Source organism: Leucoraja erinacea, chromosome 38 (assembly GCF_028641065.1).
Source record: "Leucoraja erinacea ecotype New England chromosome 38, Leri_hhj_1, whole genome shotgun sequence".
NCBI classification, from domain to species: Eukaryota; Metazoa; Chordata; class Chondrichthyes; order Rajiformes; family Rajidae; genus Leucoraja; species Leucoraja erinaceus.
The window spans coordinates 616,905-642,436 of NC_073414.1; the positions used below are offsets into that span (position 1 = coordinate 616,905).

Consider the following 25,532-nt stretch of genomic DNA (forward strand, 5'->3'; position numbering starts at 1 on the left):
GCTATTATAAAGCAAGCAAATGTGGTGATGTTCATCTTATAGGCATGTGATATATAAATGTAGATTTAAAGGTATATATGGAGCCAAAGCACTGAGATTTTCTGATGTCTCCACTATTTAATCTTCACTGATAATGGGGAGCAGAGATCCAGTTCTTGGCTGCTGCCTTTCCTAAAAGGTATCACTGGAAATCCAGTGGAATGTCAATGGAACAAATGGCCTATTTGTGATGTAAATACTATGTACCCAGAGAAATTGGTGTTTTCTGTTCCAAATGTTGTGTTTATTAAATGTGGGTGCTCTGCAGACCCATAATGCACGTTTGTTTGTTTGTTACTCATTACCACTACCTTCAGTTTTTCATTCTGGGAAGTAATTTATCCGTGTGTTTCTTAATTGAGATTTTGTCCACGTGTTGGCTTCCCAGGCAGGTCACCTTGCGTGCTTGGTGCTCCTTTGGGACTCTACCTTCCTTTTCAAATGCCTGCCCCTAACCAACTTGTCAGCTCTGACGTGTTCTTTTGCTGTAATGAGAATGGGATGCATGAATACACTCTCATTACCTCCGCAGTTGTATGAGGCTGTGCGCGATTAGACTCTGATCCAAATGCATTTTTTAAGGAAATGTACAACAGGTACATTTTAAAATGAGAAAATGTTATGCCAGGGAACATAATGGAGCAGACATTGTGGATTTGGCAATCTCTCCTGAAGATTGTCTTTGTTGCACCACTCCAATGTGATGTATTTTAATTATCCTCCTGACCAACTGCACGTTGTAATAGACCTCTGCACATTTGTCTGTTTTCAGTAGCTGGATTTTTATGCAAAACATTTGACTTGGGTATGTCTTTCGTTTTGAAATATTTAGTGTCGTGTCTCCAAGTTCTATTTGAATACCATCGAAGTGAAGTATGTTAGATCAGCTGATCTTATTACATCATGTTGGGCATGACTGCTAACAGATTTGCCACCCATCAGCAACAATCGGTTGGGATATACAAATAAAAATGCTGCATAGATGTTTTTTGGTAATGGTTGGCTTTTTAGCATTACTTCCTCGTATTTGCACCTATACAACCTGAAGGAAGATTAACAGTGCAGCTTGCAAAGTCTCAATAAAAGGGAGCAAACCCACTAAACATAATATTTGGGAAGGATTGAAAGAAGGACAAGACGTGAAAGCCCTTTCACCGCCTATTGACTTGGATCATTTAATCTACTTTGTCTTGTTTAATCGAAATTCGGTCTGTTCTGCGGAAAGTCTGTTCAATCCTATGGAGAGTAAGCCTGGTTGATGGTTCTGAGTGATAATAGCACCACGGAGAGATGTAGGTGTACTTAATAGGATCAGAATTGTTAGCAAAAGCAGTGCATAGCTTACCTTCAATCCATGGAGTAAGCCAGAAAGCTCTAAGTTCTATTGACTTGTAGGTTGCTCGACTGCTGCTTTGGAGCAGTTTGGCTATTTTTGGCTATGTGAGTGGGAGCGGTGTTTACTGCTAAATTGGGGGTGGGCTGGAATTAATTCAGTGCAATACCAAAACAGCAGATCCACTCAATCCATAATCATGCTCTTTTTGCCCAACATAAGGCAAGAATAAAAGACACAAGGCAAAGCAAGGACTAGCATCTTCTCCACTGAGTCACAGTATAATTTCCTTGCAAGCCTTAAAATTGGTGAGCCAGAAGCCTGTCTTAACTTTGATGTTTTAATTTGAAGTTTTACTAATTGGGGAAAAATTACAGATTTAATTTTTGGAAAATCTTTCATTATTGATCTCCCTCTATCATGGTATTTAATAGTGGGGTTTCATTATTGACAAATGCAATATAATGTGGGTAAATGTGAGATTATGTGGCAAGAACAGGAAGGCAGATTATCTGAATGGTGTCAGATTAGGAAAAGGGAAGATGCAACGAGACCTGGGTGTCCTTGTACACCAGTCACAGAAAGTAAGCATGCAGGTTCAGCAGGCAGTGAAGAAAGCTAATGGCCTGTTGGCCTTAGTTGCGGGAGGATTTGAGTTTAGGAGCAAGGAGGTCCTACTGCAGTTGTACAGGGCCCTGGTGAGACCGCACCTGGAGTATTGTGTGCAGTTTTGGTCTCCCAATTTGAGGAAGGACATTCTTGCTATTGAGGGAGTGCGTGTAGGTTCACCAGGTTAATTCCCGGGGTGGAGGGACTGACATATGATGAGAGAATGGGTCGACTGGGCTTGTATTCACTGGAATTTAGAAGGATGAGAGGGGATCTTATAGAAACATATAAAATTCTTAAGGGATTGGACAGGCTAGATAACCATATAACAATTACAGCACAGAAACAGGCCATCTCGACCCTTCTAGCCCGTGCCGAACACGTATTCTCCCCTAGTCCCATATACCTGCGCACAGACCATAACCCTCCATTCCTTTCTCGTCCATATAACTATCCAATTTGTGCAAGAGTCCAGAATCAGGGGGTCACAGTTTAAGGAAAAGGGGTAGGCCATTTAGGACTAAGATGAGAAAAAAACATTTTCACCCAAAGTTGTGAATCTGTGGAATTCTCTGCCACAGAAGGCAGTGGAGGCCAATTCACTGGATGTTTTCAAGAGAAAGTTAGATTTAGTTCTTAGGGCTCACAGAATCAAGGCATATGGGGAAAAAGCAGGTACGGGGTACTAATTTTGGATCAGACATAATCATATTGAATGGCGGTGCTGGCTCGAAGGGCTGAATGGCCTGCTCCTGCACCTATTTCCTATGTTTCTATTACATAGAAGATAGAACAGTACAACACAAGAACAGGCCCATCAGGGCACAATGTCTGTGCCAAACATGATGCCAAGATCATCCCTTGCCTACTGCACATAACCCATATCCCTCCATTCCCTGTTTATCTATATGCCTACCCAAAAGTCTTTGAAATGCCACTAACATATCTACTTCAACCACCACCCCCGGCAGTGCATTCCAGGCACTCACTGAACTGTGTGTTAAAAAAAATTGCATGTCCATGTGTCTATATAAAAGCCTCTTAAACTCCACCATCATATCTGGCTCCACCACCGCCCCTGCTGGCATGTTCCAGGCACTTGCTACTCTTCATGCAATAAACTTGCCCTGCACATCTCCTTTAAGCATTGCCCCTCTCACTCTTAAAGCTATGCCCTTTAGTATGTAATTATTCCACCCTCGGGAAAAATATTCTGTCAACCCTGTCTGTGCCTCTAATTCTATATACTTCTATCATTTTCCCTCAACCTCCGGTATTCCAAAGAGAACAACCGGAGTCTGTCGAATATCTTTCTTCGGCTAACATCTCCTAATCCAGGCATCATTCAGGTAAACCACCACTGCATCCCTTTTAAAGCCTCCACATCCTTCCTGTAATGGGGTGACCAGAACTGCACACAATACTCCCAAATGCAGCCAAAACCAATGTCCAGGACTAAATACCTGCAGTAATTCGGTAATTTAGTCTTCTCAACGTGATTAATTGCAAACATGGAACACCGCTAACAAACCAAGCACTTAAAGAACCAGGGGGAATGATCTGCCATTGCATTCCTGATTGAAGATAAAACCCAGGATGGGAAAATATAAGAAGGGTCCTGACCCAAAACATCATCTATCCATGTTCCCCAGAGATATTGCTTGACCTGCTGTGTTACTCCAGCAATTTCTGTCATACTTTTTAAATATCTAGTTTTACTGCAAAGTTAAGATAAACTGTTCTTTTACTTGACTAACGTCAATATTTCCTACCGTTTACTTTTCTCTCTTCCTGCCCAAATAGTGCTGTCATTGAACAAATTGTTCACTTTTGGAAAGGCGTTAAAGGGTGGTAAAATACTAACATTGGGTGGACAAGACGTCATAAAAATAAAATCCACAACTAGCTGCAGTATTAGTTTCACTTTGCTATCTTGCTCATTCTGATCTACTGTTTGTGGCATTATTATCTGTGGCCCTTTACGCAGGTTGCAGATGTAATATCTCTTACCAACAGACTAGCAGGATTATTTCTTCAACATAAAAATGTATCCCTGAACCAAACAGTAGTCAGGCATAGCCAAGAACCTATGCTGGAAAACATTTGATTTTCTGCCATTAAAAACACGATGGCACAGGATAGTCTGCTAAATTTCTCCACTTGACTATGAAACCTCCAAAAGCAACATACCGTGCATGCTGGAATTCTGAAATAAAAACAAAATGCTGAAAATGTTCTGGTTATGTGGCAGCTGTAGAAGGCAAAACACTTAACATTTCAAGTTGCAGTTTTTTAGACTTGCATAGTGAATCTTGATCACCATCTGCCTCACTGTCACTGTTCCATGAAATAGCATTTGATGGCAAAACCAAGGTACCACGTGCAGATTATCTCAAAAGTATTTACTGTGATTACAGCTTCAACTAATTAAATATTATTTAAAGCGAAAGCCAGGAAATGTCTTGATTTGTTGTAGGCTGCATAGAGCAAGAATAGCTCTGACATAATACCCACAGCCTCTGGAGCTCCATGTGATTTGAGCCTCCCAGTATCTTGGTTAAAGGTTACTGTTCAATATAAACTACATAATGTGGACAAAGGTCATCTGTATTGAGTTATCAGCCCTGCTATGGGAATTACAATTGTCCTCAGCTCATGGCTAGAGGGAATAATATATCAGTAAGGATTAATGCTCCTGGTCTTGCTGCCAGTATTAATTAAGTAAAGAACTTTGGGCCACATGCTGTTGGTGTAGGTTGTAGAGCATCTTGCACCCAAGTTATTTTGTCTCCTTGTCTGTACATATGTTATCCATCAAGCACTTAAGAAATCAGAGTTCCTTGAAGAATGAAACACAATCAGCGATGAATCAGACCATTATTGACTCAGTGCCCATATAAGACTTGGGTGACCTGAGCCATGGCAATGGTGGAGCCCAAAAGTAATGGGAAGAAGCATCAGAATAATGACTCTCTAAACTAAAACTCTGCAAATGACTTTGCCCAAAAACCCGCATTACAATTGGCCATTTTCTGGATGGAATGATGGAGATGTAAGGAACTGCAGATATTGGAATCTTGAACAAAACACAGTGCTGGAGAAACCCAGCAGGTCAAGCAGCATCTGTAGATGGAATGGACAAATGATGAAAAGTAACATCCAATCCCTGCATTGATGCTGCTTGACCTGCTGAGTTCCTCTAGCACTTTGTACATTGTTGTGGTATGATGTTGACCTGGTTCAATCTTGGGAACATCGGTTGTTCTTTAATTTGATTGGGTGCTGGGCAATTTTACCATGGGTATTGTTCTTACTTAGTTGGGATTAATATGTGTACATTTATATATTTGTTCTCTGAAGAATTTTCTAACTCTTCCCTGCACAAAAAAAAATAATGCCCGTTTGAGATACAGCACAGGATTTGCAATATCCATTGGAATGTCCTGCTGGAAGAGTTAGAGGAAAGATGGAAGTGAGTTTTGTGCAGATACAATGGTTGTTGTTTGAAAGCTTGCACAAAGTAAATTGAGAAATTGCATACTAATTTACCCTGAAGAAAGGTATTGACCCGAAATGTCACATTCCTTCTCCCCAGAGATACTGCCTGTCTCGCTGAGTTTAGCATTTTGTGTCAATCTTCTACTAATTTATCTCCTCTGGAAGCTTTGCAGTTGAAAATTCATAATTCTACATGATTTAAATTGTAAAATCAAAATGTTTTTATTGTATTGGTGTCTCTTTCATATCTCAGTTAATTATAGGATTATTAGCAGCTCCTGTTTTAATTTGCACTGCACAAATTGAGATTGGTTGGAGAAGAACATTGGGGCAGGTGATTGTCAAATTGGAATATATTATCCATTTCACTAACCTGTATGCTGACTGGAGCTTGCTATTTCAGTCAACAGTCTAAAGTGTTTAATGGTCATGTACCAACAATGGAACACTTACTTGCAACAATGGAAATTCTTACTTGCAACAGCTTAACAGGCCTGTAAATACACTAAATACAGATAATTAAATAGATTAATAATAGTAATACTGGTGCAACAAAAAAAACCAACGTCCTTTGTGCAACCAAAGACAGTTAATTGGCGCTGAGATTAGTGTGTGGTGGTCAAGAGTCTGATGGTTTTTTAGCCGTTTTTGAACTTGGAGATTATGATTTTGAGGCTCCTGTACTTTCATCCCGATGGTGGAAGTGAGATGAGGGAGCAGCCAGAGTGGTGTCGGTTTTTGCATTGGTGCCTCCTGTAGATCCCTTCGGTGATGGGGAAGGTCAGTGCCTGTGATGGACTGAGCAGTGTTTTACCACTTTCTGTAATCCCCTGTCCTGGGCATTTGAGGTGGCAGTCCCAGGCTGTGATGCAACTAGTCAGTGTGCTCTCTACTGTACACCTGTAGAGATTCCACAGAGTGTTCATTGACAAACCAACTCGCCTCAGTTTTTGAAGGAAGTAGATTTGATTTCAGGTTTGACATGAGATTCCATTTATTTGGAAGGAGCGGAGGCAACACAGGAGAACCTTGTACTGTTCATTCCCCAACTGCAGAGCATTCTTTGCTCATTTACATCCTTGAGGCCCTTCAATTTTTTCAGTGTGTATCATTTTAAGAAAAAAGGGAGATGCACAGGGAGATGAATGCAACATTTTCTGAGTTGTGGAAATATGGAACAAGCTGCCAGAGGAGGTGGTTGAGGCAGGTACTATAACAGCATTGAATATCCAAACCGACTTTGCTGCCTCTTTTTTGCCCGCATTTGCTGCAAGAGGGGATGGGTTGTTTCTTTTATGGTTTTCAGACAAATTAATGAACCATTTTTAATTTTCAGTTCTCCAAGGCCAAACTCAAACCAACCACAGTCCTCTGAAGCGCTCGGTTTCCCTCACTCCACCGATCAATATGACAAACCAGTCTGTGGTCAGCGAGTGGATGTCTCCAGATGACCTGCGCAGCCGAGCAGTCTATGCCCCATCAGACCATGCACCGCTCTCCCCTCAAAGCAGCATAGCCTCCTCTGGAAGTGGGGGCAGTGAGCAGACAGAAGAACAGGGGTCAAGTCGCAACACTTTTCAGGAGGAGGGGAGTGGAATGAAAGGTAAGACACAATGATCAGGCTATTGGCTCAAATGTCTTAAAACCACATAGACTTCAGAATAAAGACTGCGTTCAGATTAGAAAGTTGGTGGTAGGCGAGGTAGGTGACCTTTTTCATCCAGGCTAGTTGTTCCCCATCCTGGGGAAGTTGTTGACCCAGAGTTAACATGAGTGTAAAATCTGGTGGTTAGTCTTTGCATCAGGATTGTTGTGTTGCATTGTTGGGAGCCAGTGAAAGCTATTAACGGCCATATCATGACAGCTATAATCAGATTAACTATTTAAGCTTGAACTGTGAAGGATGTAGCCACAGCTTCACGGTGTAGGTTTAATTTGTACTGAGAAGGTACACATTGACACTGAATTTGTTATATCGATGATGAAATTGCCCTCGGTTTCTATTAATACTCTCTGGACTATAACTTGGACTTCTTGCATGTCCGGTTTAATGTGGACGTTTGAGTTGGTATCTGTGATTCAAATGCTGAACTGTTGCCTGTTTCTCAACCAGTTGAGGGAAATTGCATAATCTAGAGCTTGCTAAAATATTATCTGAATAAAGCTTTGAGGTTTGAATTCTAATGGTGTTCTAAGCCATAATAGCTGATCACAAATCTATTTGGCTCTTTACAGAATCACAGTAAATATCTTCAATGTATATGTCAAAATACAAAGGATTTAAACTGTGGCTTTTAAATACGATGTTTAGTATGATTGGTTATTCAGTCAGCTTGCTGATATCACAGCTGCTGGATGCCTGGAATTCTGTGGAACTAATGTGCAACAGCTGATCCAGAGGCTCTCTGGAGATGACTAGATCTTTGTGAAGAGCTTTTTATTTTCACAAGATCAAGAAAGCCCCACACTGACTGCAAATTCTGCATATTGTTAAGTGCATCCCGTGAGCAGTCTTTCACTAAGAAAATAACATTAACATTAGGATGAGGTCTTCAAGTACATTGTTTCATCAAAGATGATTTTAATGATCCTGTGCCCCCAGGTCACTTGGCTGCCTGAATCCCATATCTTATTCAGCCCTTGGTGGCCAAAAATCTAGTGGTCTCTGGCTCAAATATATTCAGTGACTGAGCATACGCCGATTACAAAGATTACAAATTCCCTGCATAAAGAGTGTTTCACCTCCTGGGTTGTGTCTTTCCCTTTTATTTTAGCGTGCAGAAAAGCCACTAGCAGACAATTGTAGGATCGACAACTATGTAAAATATCATGGAATAAACTTGTGATTTTAAAAATATTTAATTGTAGACTTCGTATTTTCAGTTTTATTTGATAGCAGGAACTTTTTAAACGTTTTTTTCTCAAAGTGATAACGCACCTCACCCCTGAATGTTTGTAGCCATTGCTTACACATTCTGAGAATTCTTTGTTTTTCCAGTTCGTCTTCCTTGTGAGGTCTTCAGTTACTTTTTACCTCTTTCTATAACATTTACCTTTTGCGTTTTACAATAAATTGTTTAGAAATACACTTCTGTTCTGTGAATAAACATGGTTGGTAACATGCACAACAATACCCTGCAGTTTACAACTGGACTGAGTGCAATAGTCTATCTTGGGAGCTAGTGGCTTGGAAGAAAATTGCTAAAAAACCTTTTCCTCCAATACTCTCCTGGAATTGGCATAATTGGTTCTATTCCTTCTCTTCAGAGATGCTGCCTGTCCCATTGAGTTACTCCAGCTTTTATGTCTATCTTAGGTTTAAACCCACATCTGCAGTTCCTTCTTGCACATAATTGGTCTATTGTTCAGTCTGAAGATTGCCCCTTTGTTAATGATCTAGACATGTACACAATAACTCGGGCACGGATGGTACCATTCAAAGGGATATCCCTGCCTGCATGGCCAGATTCTTGACATTAATTTTATTACCTGTGGTTATTGAATACTAGGTGGTGTTCACGTGATTACCCTCTCTAGTTAGCACTCGATACTTAGGAAAATTGCAAGTCTTTTTATCCGTCCATGCTCTTAACCTATTTTTAACCTTTCCCATTTGACTGTTCTTGCTGGTTTTGCTTTGAAATCTAATGCTGTAACATCAGTTGATCATGAATTCTGTGTGAGGGCTGGGGGAGTAGTTTATATATATTTATTTATGCATACACTCAACTATTGGCTATGATGCAAAGACAATGTTTAAAGATTAAGTTCTCCCTAATATTTGTAATATTTTCTGATAATGGAGGACTGTTTAGGTTGAGTTTTACATATACAGTTCTGTTTTTCTCTATCCAGATTTCTTCCTCATTGTTTCATTTGTGTAGTATTGTGTATGGGTGAATTATTAGAGGCATGTTGCAAAGTAGTAACCAAGACGCGTGTTAAAATTTCATTCATAAATTGTCTGCACTCTGCATGCATGTGACGTAACTTAAAACTCCCTGTTTTGACGTTTCCCTGTAACATGATCACGATTTGGTGATCACACTTGCCAACATCCTGTGATTTCTTTAATGCATGGGCACTGTACAGTGTCAGGCCCATACAACTCGATATAACCACTGATGCTACAGTGCCCTCCATAATGTTTAGGACAAAGACCCATCATTTATTTATTTGCCTCTGTACTCCATAATTTGAAATTTGTAATAGAAAAAAATCACATGTCGTTAAAGTGCACATTGTCAGATTTTAATAAAGGGTATATTTATACATTTTGGTTTCACAATGTAGAAATTACAGCAGTGTTCATACATAGACCCCCCCCCCATTTCAGGGCACCATACTGTTTGGGAGACAACTACTTTCATTTACATGACATTGCTATGTTCAGTATTTTGTTGCATAACCTTTGCATGCAATGACTGCTTGAAGTCTGCGATTCATGGACATCACCAGTTGCTGGGTGTCTTCTCTGGTGATGCTCTGCCAGGCTTATATTGCAGCCATCTTTAGTTAATGCTTGTTTTGGGGACTAGTCCCCTTCAGTTTTCTCTTCAGAATATAAAATGCATGCTCAGTTGGGTTCAGGTCAGGTGACTTGGCCACTCAAGAATTGACAATTTTTTAGCTTTGAAAAACTTCTTTGTTGCTATAGCAGTATGTTTGGGATCATTGTCTTGATGTAGAATGAACTGCCGGCCAATTAGTTGAGGCATTTGTTTGAACTTGAGCAGATAGGATGTATCAATACACTTCACAATTCATTATGCTACTACCATCAGCAATTGTATCATAAATGAAGATGTGAGGCAGTACCTTCGGCAGCCATACATGCCCAGGCCATAACACCCCCACCACAATGTTTCACAGATGAGGTGGTATGCTTTGGATCTTGGGCAGTTCCTTCTCGCCACCATACTTTGTTCTTGTCATCACTCTAATATTGTTAATCTTAGTCTCATCTGTCCACAAGACCTTTTTCCAGAACTGTGGTTGTTCTTTTAAGTACTTCTTGGCAAACTGGCCATCCTATTCTTCTTGGTAACCTGGTCATCCTATTTTTGGAGCTAACCAGTGGTTTGCATCTTGCAGTGTAGCCTCTGTATTTCTGTTCATGAAGTCTTCTGTGGACAGTGGTCATTGACAAATCCACACCTGATTCCTGAAGAGTGTTTCTGATCTGTTGGACAGGTGTTTGGGGATTTTTCCTTACTATAGAAAAAATTATTCTGTCATTTGCTGTGGAGGTCTTCCTTGGCCTGCCAGTCCCTTTACGATTAGTAAGCTCACCAGTGCTCTCTTTCTTCTTAATGATGTTCCAAACATTTGATTTTGTTTGGTAAGCATAAGGTTTGGCTGATGTCTCTAACAGTTTTATTCTTGTTTCTCAGCCTCATAATGGCTTCTTTGACTTTCATTGGCACAACTTTGGTCCTCATGTTGATAAACAGCAATAAAAGTTTCCAAATATGATGGAAAGACCAGAGGAAAGACTAGGTGCTGAGATCTCTCAGATACCTGATTTAAAGAGGCATTTAAACACACCTGAGCAATTACAAATACCTGTGAAGCCATGTGTCCCAAACATTATGGTGCCCTGAAATGGGGGGGACTATGTATAAACACTGCTGTAATTTCTACGTGGTGAAACTAAAATGTATAAAAACACCCTTTAATAAAATCTGACAATGTGCACTTTAACCACATGTGATTTTTTTTCTATTACAAATCTCAAATTGTAGAGTACAGAGGCAAATAAATAAACGATGGGTCTTTGTCCCAAACATTATGAAAGGCACTGTATTTAAGGTCATGGACCTGTTGTTTTGCAAATCAACAGTTAAACTGAGCATTGACATTTCTCTAACTAATTCAATGAAAGTGTCAGGATTTAGTTGTAACGCTCCTTAAGCAAAGTGCTGAATTGATTGACTCTAAACAAAGATGCGCCAACAGAAATCGAATCCATCCCACTGCATGACCCAGTTCCCCCATACTCCCATGGTATTAAGGCATAAATACTCTTTAAACACAACCCAAGGACACGTATTATGAATGTACTATTTTGCTTTTAGTCTGTCCCCCACCAGCGAACTCAAAATGACACAAAGATAGATGTTTTTGAAAGTTCAGTGATAATTTTGCTTACTTTAGTACAAGGAGTATACTTAGCACAAAGAAAACATTTAATCAGTTTTAATACTGATTTACTCTGTTTTAGTTTCCATTTGCTCTCCAGGCTGGTATTGGAACTCTGACAGGATTGTGTTGTTGCTTCTGTCTGGCAGGCCTGTGGTAGCTGGTGTCTGAGTCGTCTGTGCGGTTACTGTCTGGTTTCTCCTGTGTGTGGGGATGCAGTGAAGTTGAAACTGGACAGTGATTGGGCTCAATCATTCGGTTATCATTCTCTGGTGCAAGACTGATGGTCAGCCTCTCAATTTGATGCTTGTAGCAGACATCATGTTAACATAATTCACATTAAATATCAATGTATTGCAGCCATTATGTTTTTGGTAAATTGGAAAATGGTTTCTTGTCTTCAAATATTTCCGTGCTGTTTATTAAAACGATACGATACGATAAAACTTTATTCATTCCCGGAGGGAAATTGGTCTGCCGATTGTCACAACACCCAAGGTACACTAACTTGAAAGTAAAAAGAAAAAGACAAGCGTCTGTTGGCTGGCTGCCGTGTGCACAATGCCTTCACCGGAACGAACAAACAAACAAACACAGGCTTATCCCCTGCGCAAAGGATTCTAAAACTAGAGTGCCCTCCCCCACGCCGGGTCCCCATTGTTCTTCGGCGGTTCCCCCCCCCCCCCCCCCCCCCCCCCGCGCTCATTGTCTGTGAGGCCTCACCGCCCAGCTTCACTGCGGTCGGTCCACAGGGAGGCCTGTGGGGCGAGTCGGGTCGACCGGGGGTGCATTCCGGTCTTCCATCGTTGTCCTATTTGGCGGTGGCACGGTTGTTTGGTGGGTGGATCGGGCCCGTGCGGCTCCCGGGGTCACTCCCCGGGAAAAAAACATGATTATGGACTAAGGGCATAATAAAACATTAAGATGTATAAAGGAGACAAAGTTAACTTCAGGCAGCATTTCTCTGAAACAGGAAGTTGACCCTGATCTGAGATTGTACATCACCCAACCGCTATCCTTGAACAATGAGTGGATCTTTCTGTTGTTGCAAAGTGTCTCCTAACGTGGCAAAGTGAAAGCACACTGCCCTTTTACCTGCTAACGTGGGTCTGTATTTCTAGGTAGCTTTTTCCTCCTCTGCCCCTATTACGCAGGCTGCTCAATCACCTTGCTGCCCAGCTGCTCAATCACCGTTCTGTGCCTCCTGGGTGATCCCAGATGTTGATGTTGGAAGCTCCTGCTTGACTTTGAGTGTGTGGATGCTATGGAGTGAGCGTGGACAAGACTCTTTGTCTTGTTGGTTGTGGTTTTTTGGGTTCTGGGGGTATGTCACTGAGACCATGCAGTATGGTATTGAGTGGCTGGAGGTATTAGGTACCAACAGCATTGTGCTGGGGTGTCGTTGGTTGTGTGCGGGGATACTGATCATGGGTGGATGTGCTCCCCACTTGAAGTGTGCAGCTTTGGGAATAAATCTTCCTGCATTAACTTGACATCTCGCACTGAATAATCAGGATCAGTGCAGAGAGGCAAATGATTAGTGCCTTGAACTGTCCTTAAAATGTGATGCTGGTTGCTAAAGTTCTGGTGTTGATCACGAGTTAGTCAAATAGTATGATGGGGACTGTTGGTTTGTGTAAATTAGTTTGATCGTTACTTCCATCATCTGTCCTGTCTTTATTTGTGCTTTTGTAACTGCTTTGATTTTGTTGGAAACCCTGGATCGTTGATGAAGCAGAAGTTATTGCCGACTTGCTTTAAATCCACATTACTTATGTTGACATTTCCTTGTTTACCTAAGTACTATATGCTATACTGTGTTTCTCAAACCAGGAAAGGTAGTCATTCAGACCATGTCCTTGCTGAACTGAAAGAACCATCCAGTCTGACCCCAACAGCTTGCCTCTTAGGCTGTAGCTTGCAGGCTGCACCACATCAGTGACATGTCCAAACCATTTTAAGTAGGGTGGGTTTTGCAACCTTCTGCCACCCTCAAATTATCAAATCCAGTCCCACTGGATCATTGATCAAAATAGTTATTGTCTATATCTATTCATATGTCCTTTTTTGTTTGAAAATTGCTATTTGTTGTTTCAAAGTAACGTCCAACCTATCCAGCCATTCCTCATAGTTAAAATTCTCTGGCTTTGGCAATATTGTCACTTGTTTTTGAATCTGTAGATCAAATTGTATCAGGTCTGTGGAAAATGCCTTCATTTGTTTTCCCCACTTTCTCTTGACTCTTGGTTTCTCATTTTTATCATAGATGTGCCCACTTGGTTAAAAAGCCTTCGGCTACACAAATATGCATCGCTCTTCTCGCAGCTAACATATGAAGAGATGATGACCCTGACCGAACATCAGCTGGAGTCTCAGGTTTGTTGGTGAATGTGGAAATTCATGCTCTCCCTTTCAATAGGCTATCAAAACCATTTGCCTGTTGACTGTCCATGTTAAGTTTAATGGACTGCAGTGTACACCTTGTGGTCAATACATGTTTTTTGTGTATATGTCATATTGCTAACGTTTCGATCATACGAGTCGGGAGCATTGCTCTTTATGTAATAGTATGTGCCAGTACGGTGCATCGACACCTCTTTATAAAAAATATACATATTTTGTTTCCAGCAATGCATTAATTGTACATACCAGCATATTTTGTCTGCCATAAAGGTCAGGCCAAAGGGGAATAATAATTGAATTCCAGATATGAACCTGGGGTACATATATGATATGATACATTCCAGAAGTTTGGGGTTTTTTTTAGGTTATATGTTGCTCTGTTTTTAACGTGGAAAAATCTCTTGTGTTTCAGTAATGTTTCATGCTGCTTTATTTCCCCCCTTTCTCACCAAAGGTATCATTGTGGGCGTAGTTCTACAGCTCTCCGTACATCAGTGCCCCTTCTTCTGTCAGTCCTAGGTATTCTGAGATTGATGGGGAGGGGTGCCAGAATGAGCTCATGGCTGGCTTTTATCCAGGCTTGCCTCTAGTTTACTTTTCTCAGCCTCTGGAGTCAATGCTAACTCGCAGGACAATTCCAGTTCCACTCATTTTCCTTGTTACCAGTTGTCTCCACATTCTTTCCACACTTTTTCACACAGAGGGTGGTGGGTGTATGGAACAAGCTGCCAGAGGAGGTAGTTGAGGCTGGGACTATCACAATGTTTAAGAACCAGTTAGACAGGTACATGGATAGGACAGGTTTGGATGGATATGGACCAAGCGCAGGCAGGTGGGACCATTGTAGCTGGGACATGTTGGCCGGTGTGGGTAAGATGGGCCACACAGACAACACTGGCGGTCAGGATTGACCCATGGTGTCTCCCAGTGGGCTAAGCATGGGATGGGTAGCAGGAAATCTACATTCTCTTCTTGTTTTCATCCTGGTCCTGTCTTTAATCCCTCTTTACTGCAACATCTCACTAAATGTGTTCTTCTGCAGAATGTCACAAAGGGAGCGCGACATAAAATAGCTCTGAGCATTCAGAAGCTACGTGAGCGGCAAGGTGTGCTGAAGTCATTAGAAAAGGTGAGCTGATTTATTTCACCATCCTCTACATACAATGTATTTTCCCCTTAGTGAATACACATGAGAAGTATCTATGTCAGACACTGCTTACACCCTCAGATTCCACTTACAGATTGCTACTTGGGGTCCCTAATGGGCCCACCTTTGGTGATTTGACCCCACCTTGTCTGCCAATTATATTTATTGCCCTCTCTTCACCCTCCAGTCATTTAAGTGTAGTTTCCCTCCCTCAATTAGTTCTATTCTCCTGAAAGTCCTCCCCTGCCTGAGTTCTCAATGCTTGCTTCATGCTTTGCTTTTAACCAGCCCTCTATCCCTTTATATTCCGGGTTCCCTGAAATATTGACCTTTTCTTTCCCCCTTGCAAAAACACATTGGCCCCGAATTCTCGCTATTTCACTTTTAAATTACTCGTGCTTATTAGACATACTTGCCTGCCAATTGCTGATCCCAATCGACTTTTGTCAGCTCCAGTCTTACAATATTGAAATCAGCATTACACTTAATTCGGGACCTTAAACTCCCTAACTACCTTGCAAACCTAGACTGTGAGCTCTATCTCCAAATGTCACCCCACTGACACTTCAGCCACTTGCTACATCCCTTAATCCAGTTGAGTGGCTGCTCTTTCTCTAGTGGGACCATCAGCATTCTGGCTCAAACTCTCCTGAGCACAATAACAGTTTCAACCCCTTGAAGTCTTTAACACTTGAGGTTATCCCAGTAAAAATGTAGAAACAATGAAATGCAGATGCTGGTTTACACAAAAGGACACAAAGTGCAGGAGTAACTAAGGCAGCATCTCTGTAGAACATGGATAGGTGACATTTTGGGCTTCAGACTGAAGAAGGGTCATGAAAGGGTCGTCCATATTCACCAGAGATGCAGCCTGAACTGCTACGTTACTCCAGCAGTCTGTGTCCCTTTTATCCCGGTCAATGTTGGGGAAAGTTAAAATCCTCTAGACTTTAGAGATATAGCGAAGAAACGGGCCCTTCGGCCCACAGAGTCCACGTCAACCTTGATCACCTCGTACGTTAAAACTATCCTACACAGTAGGGACCTAAGCCAATTAACCTACAAACCTGCACGTCTTTGGAGTGTGGATGGAAATCTGAGCACCCGGAAAAAACGCACAGGGAGAAGGTACAAACTCCGTGCAGACAGAACCCGTAGTCAGGATCGAACCCGGGTGTCTGGTGCTGCAAGGCAGCAACTCTACTGTTGCGCCACCGTGCTGCCCCTACTATACTACTATACTGTAACCTGTTTGCTTATGCTCTACATGTCTTCTGCTTTCTCCTGTTAACTGTTGGGAGACCTGTAACATACTCCCATAAAGTGATCACCTGCTTTTTGTTCCTTAGCTCTACCCTTGTGGCCTCATTGCAGAGCTGTACAGAATATTCTTCCTCGTTGTTGCTTTAATAGACTCCTTAATCGATTCACAATGCTCCCACCCTCACTACCATTTTGAATACAAATGCAAGATGCTGACGAACCGCACCGTGCAAAGAGTCTAGTGGGCACTTGGTTATTTTGTTAACTCTTAACAGGATATTCTTGAAGGAGGAAACCTGCGAAATGCCCTTCAGGAGCTGCAACAAATAATTATAACTCCTATCAAAGCCTACACCCCACCTCAACTAACACTTAAAGAAGGGCACGACACAGATTCCAGCAACTCCTCCAGCAGTGCAACTGGGCTGGGAACAGACAGCCGAACAACCAAAGCAGCTGCTGGGAAGGAAACGACACCTGATGGTTTTCAGTCTCAGATTGTGTCAACGTGTGATGGAGAATCCACAGCAGCCCCTGTGTCTGAAGGCGATATCCCTGGGCAGTTCACCAGGGTCATGGGGAAAGGTTAGTTCCAAACTTTCTCAGCAGCAGGAAGGTTGAATATGGTTAAAGTTACGCCTGCATTTCCACATGCATCGGGGAAACACAAGCACCGATCAAATGTCACGTGGTATTTCTCAAATTGCTAGTGGTATTAATTTATTATTGTCATGTATTGAGAGATGGCAAAGCTCTGTGTATTACACGTACAATCAGGCCCTGCACAAGTACAAAGGGAAATGTATCAGTGCAGAGTATAGGATAGAACATTTATTGCCTCAGTCACAGAGAAAGTGCAGATTAGTAAGAAGTGCATGACCACAATGAGGCAGATTGGGAGATCATGATTACACCCTTAGTTTATGAGAGGGCCGCTCTGTAGTCTGATAACAGCAGGGCACAAAGCTGTTCCTGAATCTGGTGGTACGAGCTCTCAATGTTTTGTTTCTTCTGCCGATGGGTGGAGAGAAGAGGGAGTAACGGGTGAAGGTGGTCCTTGATTATGTTGGTTGTTTTCCCAACGCAATATGAAGCCAATTGGTGGGGGGGGGGGGGGGGGGGGGGGGGGGGGGGGGGAAAAAGGCTGGATTTTGCAGTGTAAATAAATAGATGTAATCTGAAATTGCCCTTGGAGAGGACACAAAATAATGATGGGTATGTGTGATCGAAAACTGAAATAACCGATTATCTAAAATAGCCGAATGCAGCACTGAGGCCAGAAGAGGGAATTGTCAGAAGAGGAGATGCTGTTCCCTGAGCTTGTGTTGAGCTGCTTTGAAACAGCTCGTGCTGGAAGCATAGTTGAGTACAGTGGGGAAATAAGAATGTACTCTGTGCTTAAAGAAGTGGACATTTTCTACACTGATCAGATTTGGTTTGGTGGAGCAGAGATTCTAATGTTTCAATCTTGTTTTCCTCCAGTTTGTACTCAGCTGCTAGTGTCCAGACCCGATGAAGAAAATATAAGCTCTTACTTGCAGCTCCTTGAGAAGTGCCTGGCACACGAGGTGAGTGTGGAGATCGCTGCGCTGTGGCAATGGTGTACATTCCTTTATTCTATTACACCAGCACAAATGATTCTTCTGAAACCAGGGTGAAAACAGCATTGATCCTATTTCTATTACCTTTTTCCCCATAATTGGGGTGTGAAGAGGGAGAAAGATACACCAGGTTTGCAGATTCTTCCAGTGCTTCCAAAATAGATTGCAGCTAAGGAACCACCTTTTATAGTCAGGCTTCTTTGTTGCCTATTAGTGCACAGCATTAAAATTGCCATGTAATCTGTGGCTGATGTAATTGACAGAGGAATGTTGTCCAAGGACTTAGGCCAACATCATCTTTCATTGCACCAGTGGATGCAGCATTGGATAATGATCTGGTTAACAATGTTTAAAGCTGCCCACAGTTGCTCTGGGAAATGCTTTCTGGGCAAGATGTACCGTGGCAGTTCCTCACATATTTTTGTCTTGCAGCCTTGAGAGGAGGGTGATGAATGTTCAAGACTACTGTAAACTACTGTCCAGTTGTTTTACAGTAATGCGAATCACTGGTGCTCAAGTTTGCACCAATCTCCGCTTTGGAGAGCAGATATGGATGAATGCATCATCGCAGAGTCTCTCAATTACCTTTCTGGGTTTCTGAAGTGTACCTGTAGTTATAATGCTCCCCTACTCAAAACTTCACTATGTTCAACAACAGGTGATAGATTTTATATACATTTGAGATAAATTGAATTGAAACATAGAACAGCATAGGAACAGGTCCCCTGGTCCACCATATCTGTGCCAAACATGATACCGAGATAAATGAATCTCTGCCTACACGTAATCCACATCCCTCTATTCTCTCCACATCATTGTGCTTCTTAAAGCCATCTAAAACCCTGTTAAACACCATTATTGTATGAAATTGTCCTACATGTATTGATCTGTCCTACATGGTAGTTTGGTTCTTGCACAGACTATGCATTGCCGGGGCTCACAGTGTTTCCTCTTTGGTTTCTTCAGGCATTTACTGAAACACAGAAGAAAAGACTCTTCTCATGGAAGCAGCAGGTGTTTAAGCTGCTCAGGTCCTTTCCCAGAAAAGCCTTGTTGGAGATGCCAGGTGTTCGCCAGAGAAGGTGAGATTCCATGCCACCTATGAAATCTGTGGCACTAAACTCAGAGTAATCTCAAATAATTTATAGCAAAATGGCATTTTTGCCCCAGAAAACTGCAGGTGAAGTCATCAAATATATTCAAGATGAAGATTGACAGACATTTGATTTCGACAAGACTTGGTGTTTTTGGGGATATGAAAGGAAAGTGAGGTCAAGATTGCTGAATGTCGGAACAAGCTCGATGGGCCGACTGGCCTCCTGCTAGTTCTAGTGCTAGTGTGACACTGGAGTTTTATACTTTCCATGACCGACCTGGGTAGTGTGGATGTTGAGAGGATGTTTCCAGTTGTGGAAGAGTCTTGGACCAGAAGGCACAGCCTCAGAATAAAGTGTGTACCTTTAGGAAGGAGATGACGGGGAATTTCTTTAGCCAGGAAACAGATTGGCCATGATCAAATGGCCTAATTCTACTCCTTGTACCTTTGCTCTGTATTTCTGCAGGTTTACTGTACAATGGGCAGGTTTTCAACGTCTGTGCTGCATCCTCTTGTCTCTCCCTCTGCTCACCTTGGATAACTAAGCAGTGTTGACCGATGGATGTAGGGATGGGAGTTGGTGCAAAAGGGGCTAGTGCAGTGAGAGCTGAAGCTCCGGCCGTTCTTCAATAACAAAATGTCTTGCATTTCCTGATCTGTAAGTGAATGCAGGTCTTGTTTAGAAAATATCAGCAGACTGGTATGTGTCTGCAATGAGAGTCGGGCCAAATCAGAAAATAATAGTTTTTGAACATTCAAAAGTGAGGAAAAGGGTTAATGTAACCAGTTACTTGGTTAATGGTGGCGCACTTGGTTAGTGGTGGCACAACAGAGTTGCTGCCTATCAGCACTTGCAGTGCCAGAGACCCGGGTATTATCGATTACACGTGCTGTCTGTACGGAGTTTGTATGTGCTCCCTGTGGCCACGTGTGTTTTCTCCGAGCTTGGTATGAATGTAAATTGTCCCTGGTGAGTGTGTAGAATGGTGTTAATGTGCGGGGTTCACTGGTTGGTGTCGACTCTGTGGGCTGAAGGTCCTGTTTCCGCGGTGTATCTCAAAACTAAACTAATCAATTGGTCTGAAGAAGGGTTTCGACCCGCAACGTCACCCATCCCTTCTCTCCAGAGATGCTGCCTGTCCCACTGAGTAACTCCAGCTTTTTTGTGTCTATCTTTGGTTTCTGTAGTTCCTTCCCAAGCTAATTTAGTCATTCATCTGGAGCCCATATAATGTTCTGGCACAATGTTACATTTGAATAATATTTGTGATTTCAGAGATGGTAGAAGCAAACTAGATTAGTATCATAGAACAGTGTTAGGTTGAATCTGTGCCATCTGTCAGGCTTTGTCTAAGAAATCCAGGCACACCCTAACTATGCAATACCTGATTGTTGAATTTAATGAAGACTACAGTTTGTTACTATATATAGGATCGTTGATTGGCATTGAGAACAAAGAATGCATTCATTCAAATGATTTTTTTATGAGCAGAAGTGGGTTTCAATTACTACATTAAGCTCACTGCCATTCAATTTATTATAATTAAAATATAAGGATCTAGCACAATTGTGCCAGACCTGTCTGTGTAGTTTTTATTTCTCTGAAAGGTTTCTGAACCAGAGGTTCAATCATGTGTGGAAGTAGAATGCCTCGTGTGTCGCTATCAAGACCAGCTTTAAATGATAGCCACCAGGAGTATGTGTAAGGAAGGAACTGCAGATGCTGGTTTAAATCGAAGATAGACACAAAATGGTGGAGTAACTCAGCAGGACAGGCAGCATCTCTGGAGAGAAGGAATGTGACGTTTTGGGTCCCGATCCTTCTTCAGGCTGATATGTGAGATGCATCGGCAAGCTCGGTCGGTCAGGATTCTCTGCTTTACATTTTTAAAGGAGCCAACTGCATGGAAGAAATAAGGAATTGCAAATGCTGGTTTACATAAAATACAAAGTGCTGGAGTAACTCAGGTGGTCGGGCAGCACCCCTGGAGAACATGGATGGGTATCGTTACTGGTTGGGACCATTCTGAAGAAGGGTCCTGACCTGAAGCATCACCAATTTCATGTTCTCCATGATTGCTGCCAGACCCCCTGAGTTACTCCAGCTTTCTCTTTGTACAAATGCATGGACGATTGTCTTTCTAACCCTGAGTAATGCAGGTTTTACTTGTTTATTAAAACAAACAGCACTGCAAAAGTATTTTTTATTCCTTTGCTTCTGTTGCATTTCAGTGATTGAATTGTTCCAAAGTTCCAACATGCCTTTTCAGTGCATTATGTAGGAAAACTTTCATTTGTATAGCACCTGTCTTTACCATGGTATCACGGAGTCATACAGCACAGAGACGGACCCTTTGGCCTAATTCTTTCATGCTGACCAAATTGCCCAATCTAAGGTCGTGCCATTTGGCCCATATCCCTCTAAACCGTTCCTATCCATGTACTTGTTCAATCGTGTTTTAAATGCTATAATAGTTACTGCCTCTACTGCATCCTCTGGCAGCTCGTTTCATATACCCACCACCCATGAGTAAGAAAAGTTGCTACTTCAGTTTGTGTTTAATCTTGTCCCTCACAAACATCTGCCCTCTTGTTCTTGAAAACAAGATATCTCTATTAAGCTCAGAAAATGTGCCCCTGTTGCCTGGGGAACAGTCAACAGCTTTCAGTCATATGGACCTGATATATTTTGGCTTTGACACTGCCACTCATTCTTGTTTACATAATCAATAAAGCATTGTCAGTCATTGAGCTCACGAGATTGTATTCAGAAACGTGTTGTGTTTTCTTCCAGCTGGGGTTTTGGTCAGTCCAGTTCCCTTCCCACAGCCGGTTCTGTGGTTGGTGGCCTGAGCCGACGAGGCCAGCGGCCGTTCCAGGTACCTCCCCGAGGTCTCTCGGCAACCCGCATGGGTCTGATGGGCACGTCGGCTGCTAATCTGGGTGGCGTTTCTCCACGCCATACACTTAACCCACTGGCAAGCCAAGGCAGGCAGGTTAGTACACCTTCCCCAGAGAGTGGGGTGTAAACACAGTCAGTGTGTAAGGTTTGATTTTTGTGATATAGTTAGTCTCAGACAGAAGGTTGGACCATTCAACAGCCTCATCTCCTGTATCCCAAATGTCCATCCAGGCTGGGCTGATGGTGGAATAATTGTTATTGTTGTAGCTATTGGGATCTTCTGTGTAATGAATGTGGGCATTTTCTGATCAGCTTTAATGATCATGGGCCCAGAGTGGTAATGATCCCAAGCCCACTGGCAGTGAACTGCTATGTGGGTGGGTGGGTGGTCTGAGACTTGGCATGCCTCACCGTTCATTGTGTCATTCCATCTCTTTTACTGCCTCTGTTGCACTGAATGGAGTGTTGGTATACTTTTTTCTTCAGCCCATCATTCAAATTAGTGGTAATTCCTAAAGTGCAAAGGTGTTGTATGTGCACCTGGATCCTCTGACAATGATTCGGTGTAAGTTGTACCAAACAGTGCTTGGTTGTAGCTGACTAGAGCATCTGTTATTGTGGTCTGACTGAAGTAATAAATGACCTTGGCTAATTCATCCATTCGGGGCTGTGCAATATATCTCTGAAATCTCTTGGGATCCACACACCTGTCCCTCCCCTGTTGGTTCTTCCACTAGCATCCATTATTTAGTATTGCACTGAGTTTGAATGAAGAGTCTGAAAGCTGGATGTGTCCGTAGACAACAAGGACTCCCAGTCTGCGGGTTGTATGTTCCAGCATTGTGGAAGCTGTGACAACTAAGTGCTCTTTCATTAAAACCGTTGCTCTGTGTGAGTGTTGAAACAGGAGAAAGCAGATGGATGTTGGGTAGTGTGTTCGATAACATGCCTTCTCTATTCCCACAGAACTTATGGTTTGCCAACCCCGGTGGCAGTAACAGCATGCCGAGTCAAAGCCGCAGCTCTGTACAACGGACATACTCTCTACCTGTGCACACCTCCCCTCAAGCCATCCTGATGTTCCAGCAGTCGGGTATGTAGTCTTTCAACTTCCCGTAACTCCCGTTGTGCAATAGTGTTTCCTGAAACAGAAACCATGTGCTGGGAAAGATCAGCAAGTCGGGTGGAGAAACTATCAATGTTCCGAGTCTCTGATCTTTGTCGGAACTGGCAAATTAAAATGCTAACACAAGGAACTACCGATGTTGGTTTACAAAATAGAAACTGCTAGAGCCAATTAACCTACAACCCTGCACTTTGGGATGAGAGAGGAAACGGGAGCACCCGGAGAAAGCCCATGAGGTTACAGGGAGAACGTACAAACTACACAGATAAAACCAGTAGTCTGGATGGAACATGGGTCTCTGGTGCTGTGAGGCAGCAACTCTACCAGTACACCACTGTGGTGCTGCCTGACCTGCTGAGTTACTACAGCACTTTATGTGGAATTAAAATGCTTGGTCTAGGAGCAATAAAAGCATATTCAATATTTCTACATCATTTGAGCATTAAGTCTAAGTTAAACAGAAAAGCTTTTATTTTGCAACCTGGCAGAGAGTGAGGGGTGGGGGAAGGAGACCAGATGCTGGGAATCTATCTAATGCAGATATTCAGCTTGTAAGGCAGCATCTGTGGAGAGGGAGGCTGATCAATGACCTCCAATGTTGGCTATCAGCAAACCTCCAGCAACTTTATCATCAGATTTAATGATTTAGCAAATAAAAAGTCGCCTACAGTTCTGTACCACATAGTGAAAAGCAACATCTCTGGAGAAGGGTCTCGACCCGAAACGTCACCTAATCCCTTTTCTCCAAAGATGCTTCCTGACCCGCTGAGTTACTCCAGTATTTTGTGTGTATCCCGTTGATGACTGATGCTCGGCTTTAGCCGGCACTGAGGGGGATAACCGACAGCCACTGGATAAGGCGAGAGGCACAGCTGACGATTCCTCGGGAGTTGGAGCAGAGTTGAGCTGAAGTTAGCATTTCTTCTCTACGCTGGCAGTAAGCCTGGGGGGTCGCCACTGCCGGGTCCAGTGTCCCGTCAGTCCAGGGTCACCCCAGACATCTCCAGCCGCCCCCGGACAGGGATGTGACACTCGGGAGGGGGACGGTCCAGTGGCAATTCAACCGCGCTTGCAGCGCCGGAGACCCGAGTTTGATCCTGAGTACGGATGAAATGCAGGTTTGTATACATGCAGCAGCTTAACAACTGAGAATGTTTATCTCCAGTGACCTATGACCTGGGCATGCACAGTCGGAATACTGAACTCGCTTATTCCGAGAGATGCTGACAAGATAGATGCTAAGTTGTACCTTTCTTCTCTCCAGAGATGCTGCCTGTCCAGCTGGGTTACTCCAGCATTTTGTGTCTATCTTCAGGGTAAACCAGTATCTGCAGTTTCTTCCTACACAGATGCTAAGTTCTATTTTCTTGGAAAGTACCAAACTGAATAGTGTTGTCTTGCAAGTTAAAGTGAGGATTAGAAGAAATGTGTTCCAGGATTGTGAATCTTTGGAGCTCTACATCCCAAAGTGGTGGGAATGCCCAGTTGCAGAGTACATATTTGAAAGATGCCTTTGGGTACTGGGAGAATCTGGTCCTGATGTGGCATTGAGAGATATGAAGGATCTTGTAGACTACTTCCATTACCATGTCATGAACTGCCTTCTGCATTAGTCTAATTCCCAAGAGATCTTGAGCCTTACTCTTGGAGAGCATTTAGTGGGGTGGGAGTTGGGGAAAGGAAAATCAGTCGGGGTCACCAAGCTGATCATTTGTCCATGGTGTTCCTTGCACAGTCAGGTCCTTTCTCAGTGTTCCAGGTGGGTGAGCTGTCTCCCAGAAGGTCTGGCCCCTAATAGCCAGGGAACAAATGCCAGGGTAACCAGCCCAAAGGAACAGAGAAGCACATGTGGTTTTAGTATCTGGCATTTTGTTTACCAGAGGCTTTGTGCTGTTTTACCAGAATGTCAAGTGCCAGTGACAGAACCAGAGATTAACACAAGACTGGAGTCTCTCTGCCTCAGTATGACGGAGCATGCCTTAGGAGGTAAGTCTCTTTCAACACCATCCCTCATTCAATCGTAAGGACCAAGTGGAAAATACCACAGTAGGGAGGGTTCTTCTTCAAGATAAATTGATTCAACCTTTGCCATTGAGCTCTTAACTCATGGTTATGAATGTGAATAATGAAGTGGTTTTATATAATATTTATGATATGTTCATTGATACCCAAAGTCTATAAATGACTGAAATCTAGATTAAATGCTGGACTAAGGCTAAAAGTTGTATGAGGGAAGATTTATGCTGACTGAGAATTAAGGATGGATTGTAAGGAGTGTCGTAGATCTCTGTGGGAATTTGAAGACAGTCTGTTATAATACAACATGAACAGTAAATATGTAGCCTGGCTTGCTTGCATTTAGTGGAACAACAAC

General features: G+C 42.6%; 1 protein-coding gene across 3 annotated transcripts in view; it reads left to right on the forward strand.

The window, feature by feature from the left end:
* The window catches only part of LOC129714071 (protein Smaug homolog 1-like), a 56,165-nt gene that overhangs the window by 24,094 nt on the left and 6,539 nt on the right, over window positions 1–25,532 (forward strand). For 2 of the 3 annotated variants that reach the window (XM_055663531.1, XM_055663530.1), the window contains exons 4-12: window positions 6,816–7,082; window positions 13,887–13,996; window positions 15,066–15,152; window positions 16,709–17,018; window positions 17,916–18,001; window positions 19,001–19,116; window positions 21,925–22,126; window positions 22,999–23,125; window positions 25,061–25,144. In XM_055663531.1, the coding sequence (XP_055519506.1) occupies window positions 6,816–7,082; window positions 13,887–13,996; window positions 15,066–15,152; window positions 16,709–17,018; window positions 17,916–18,001; window positions 19,001–19,116; window positions 21,925–22,126; window positions 22,999–23,125; window positions 25,061–25,144 (1,389 nt within the window). The remainder of the gene's footprint in view (window positions 1–6,815; window positions 7,083–13,886; window positions 13,997–15,065; window positions 15,153–16,708; window positions 17,019–17,915; window positions 18,002–19,000; window positions 19,117–21,924; window positions 22,127–22,998; window positions 23,126–25,060; window positions 25,145–25,532) is intronic. The other variant, XM_055663532.1, reaches the window with a different exon arrangement.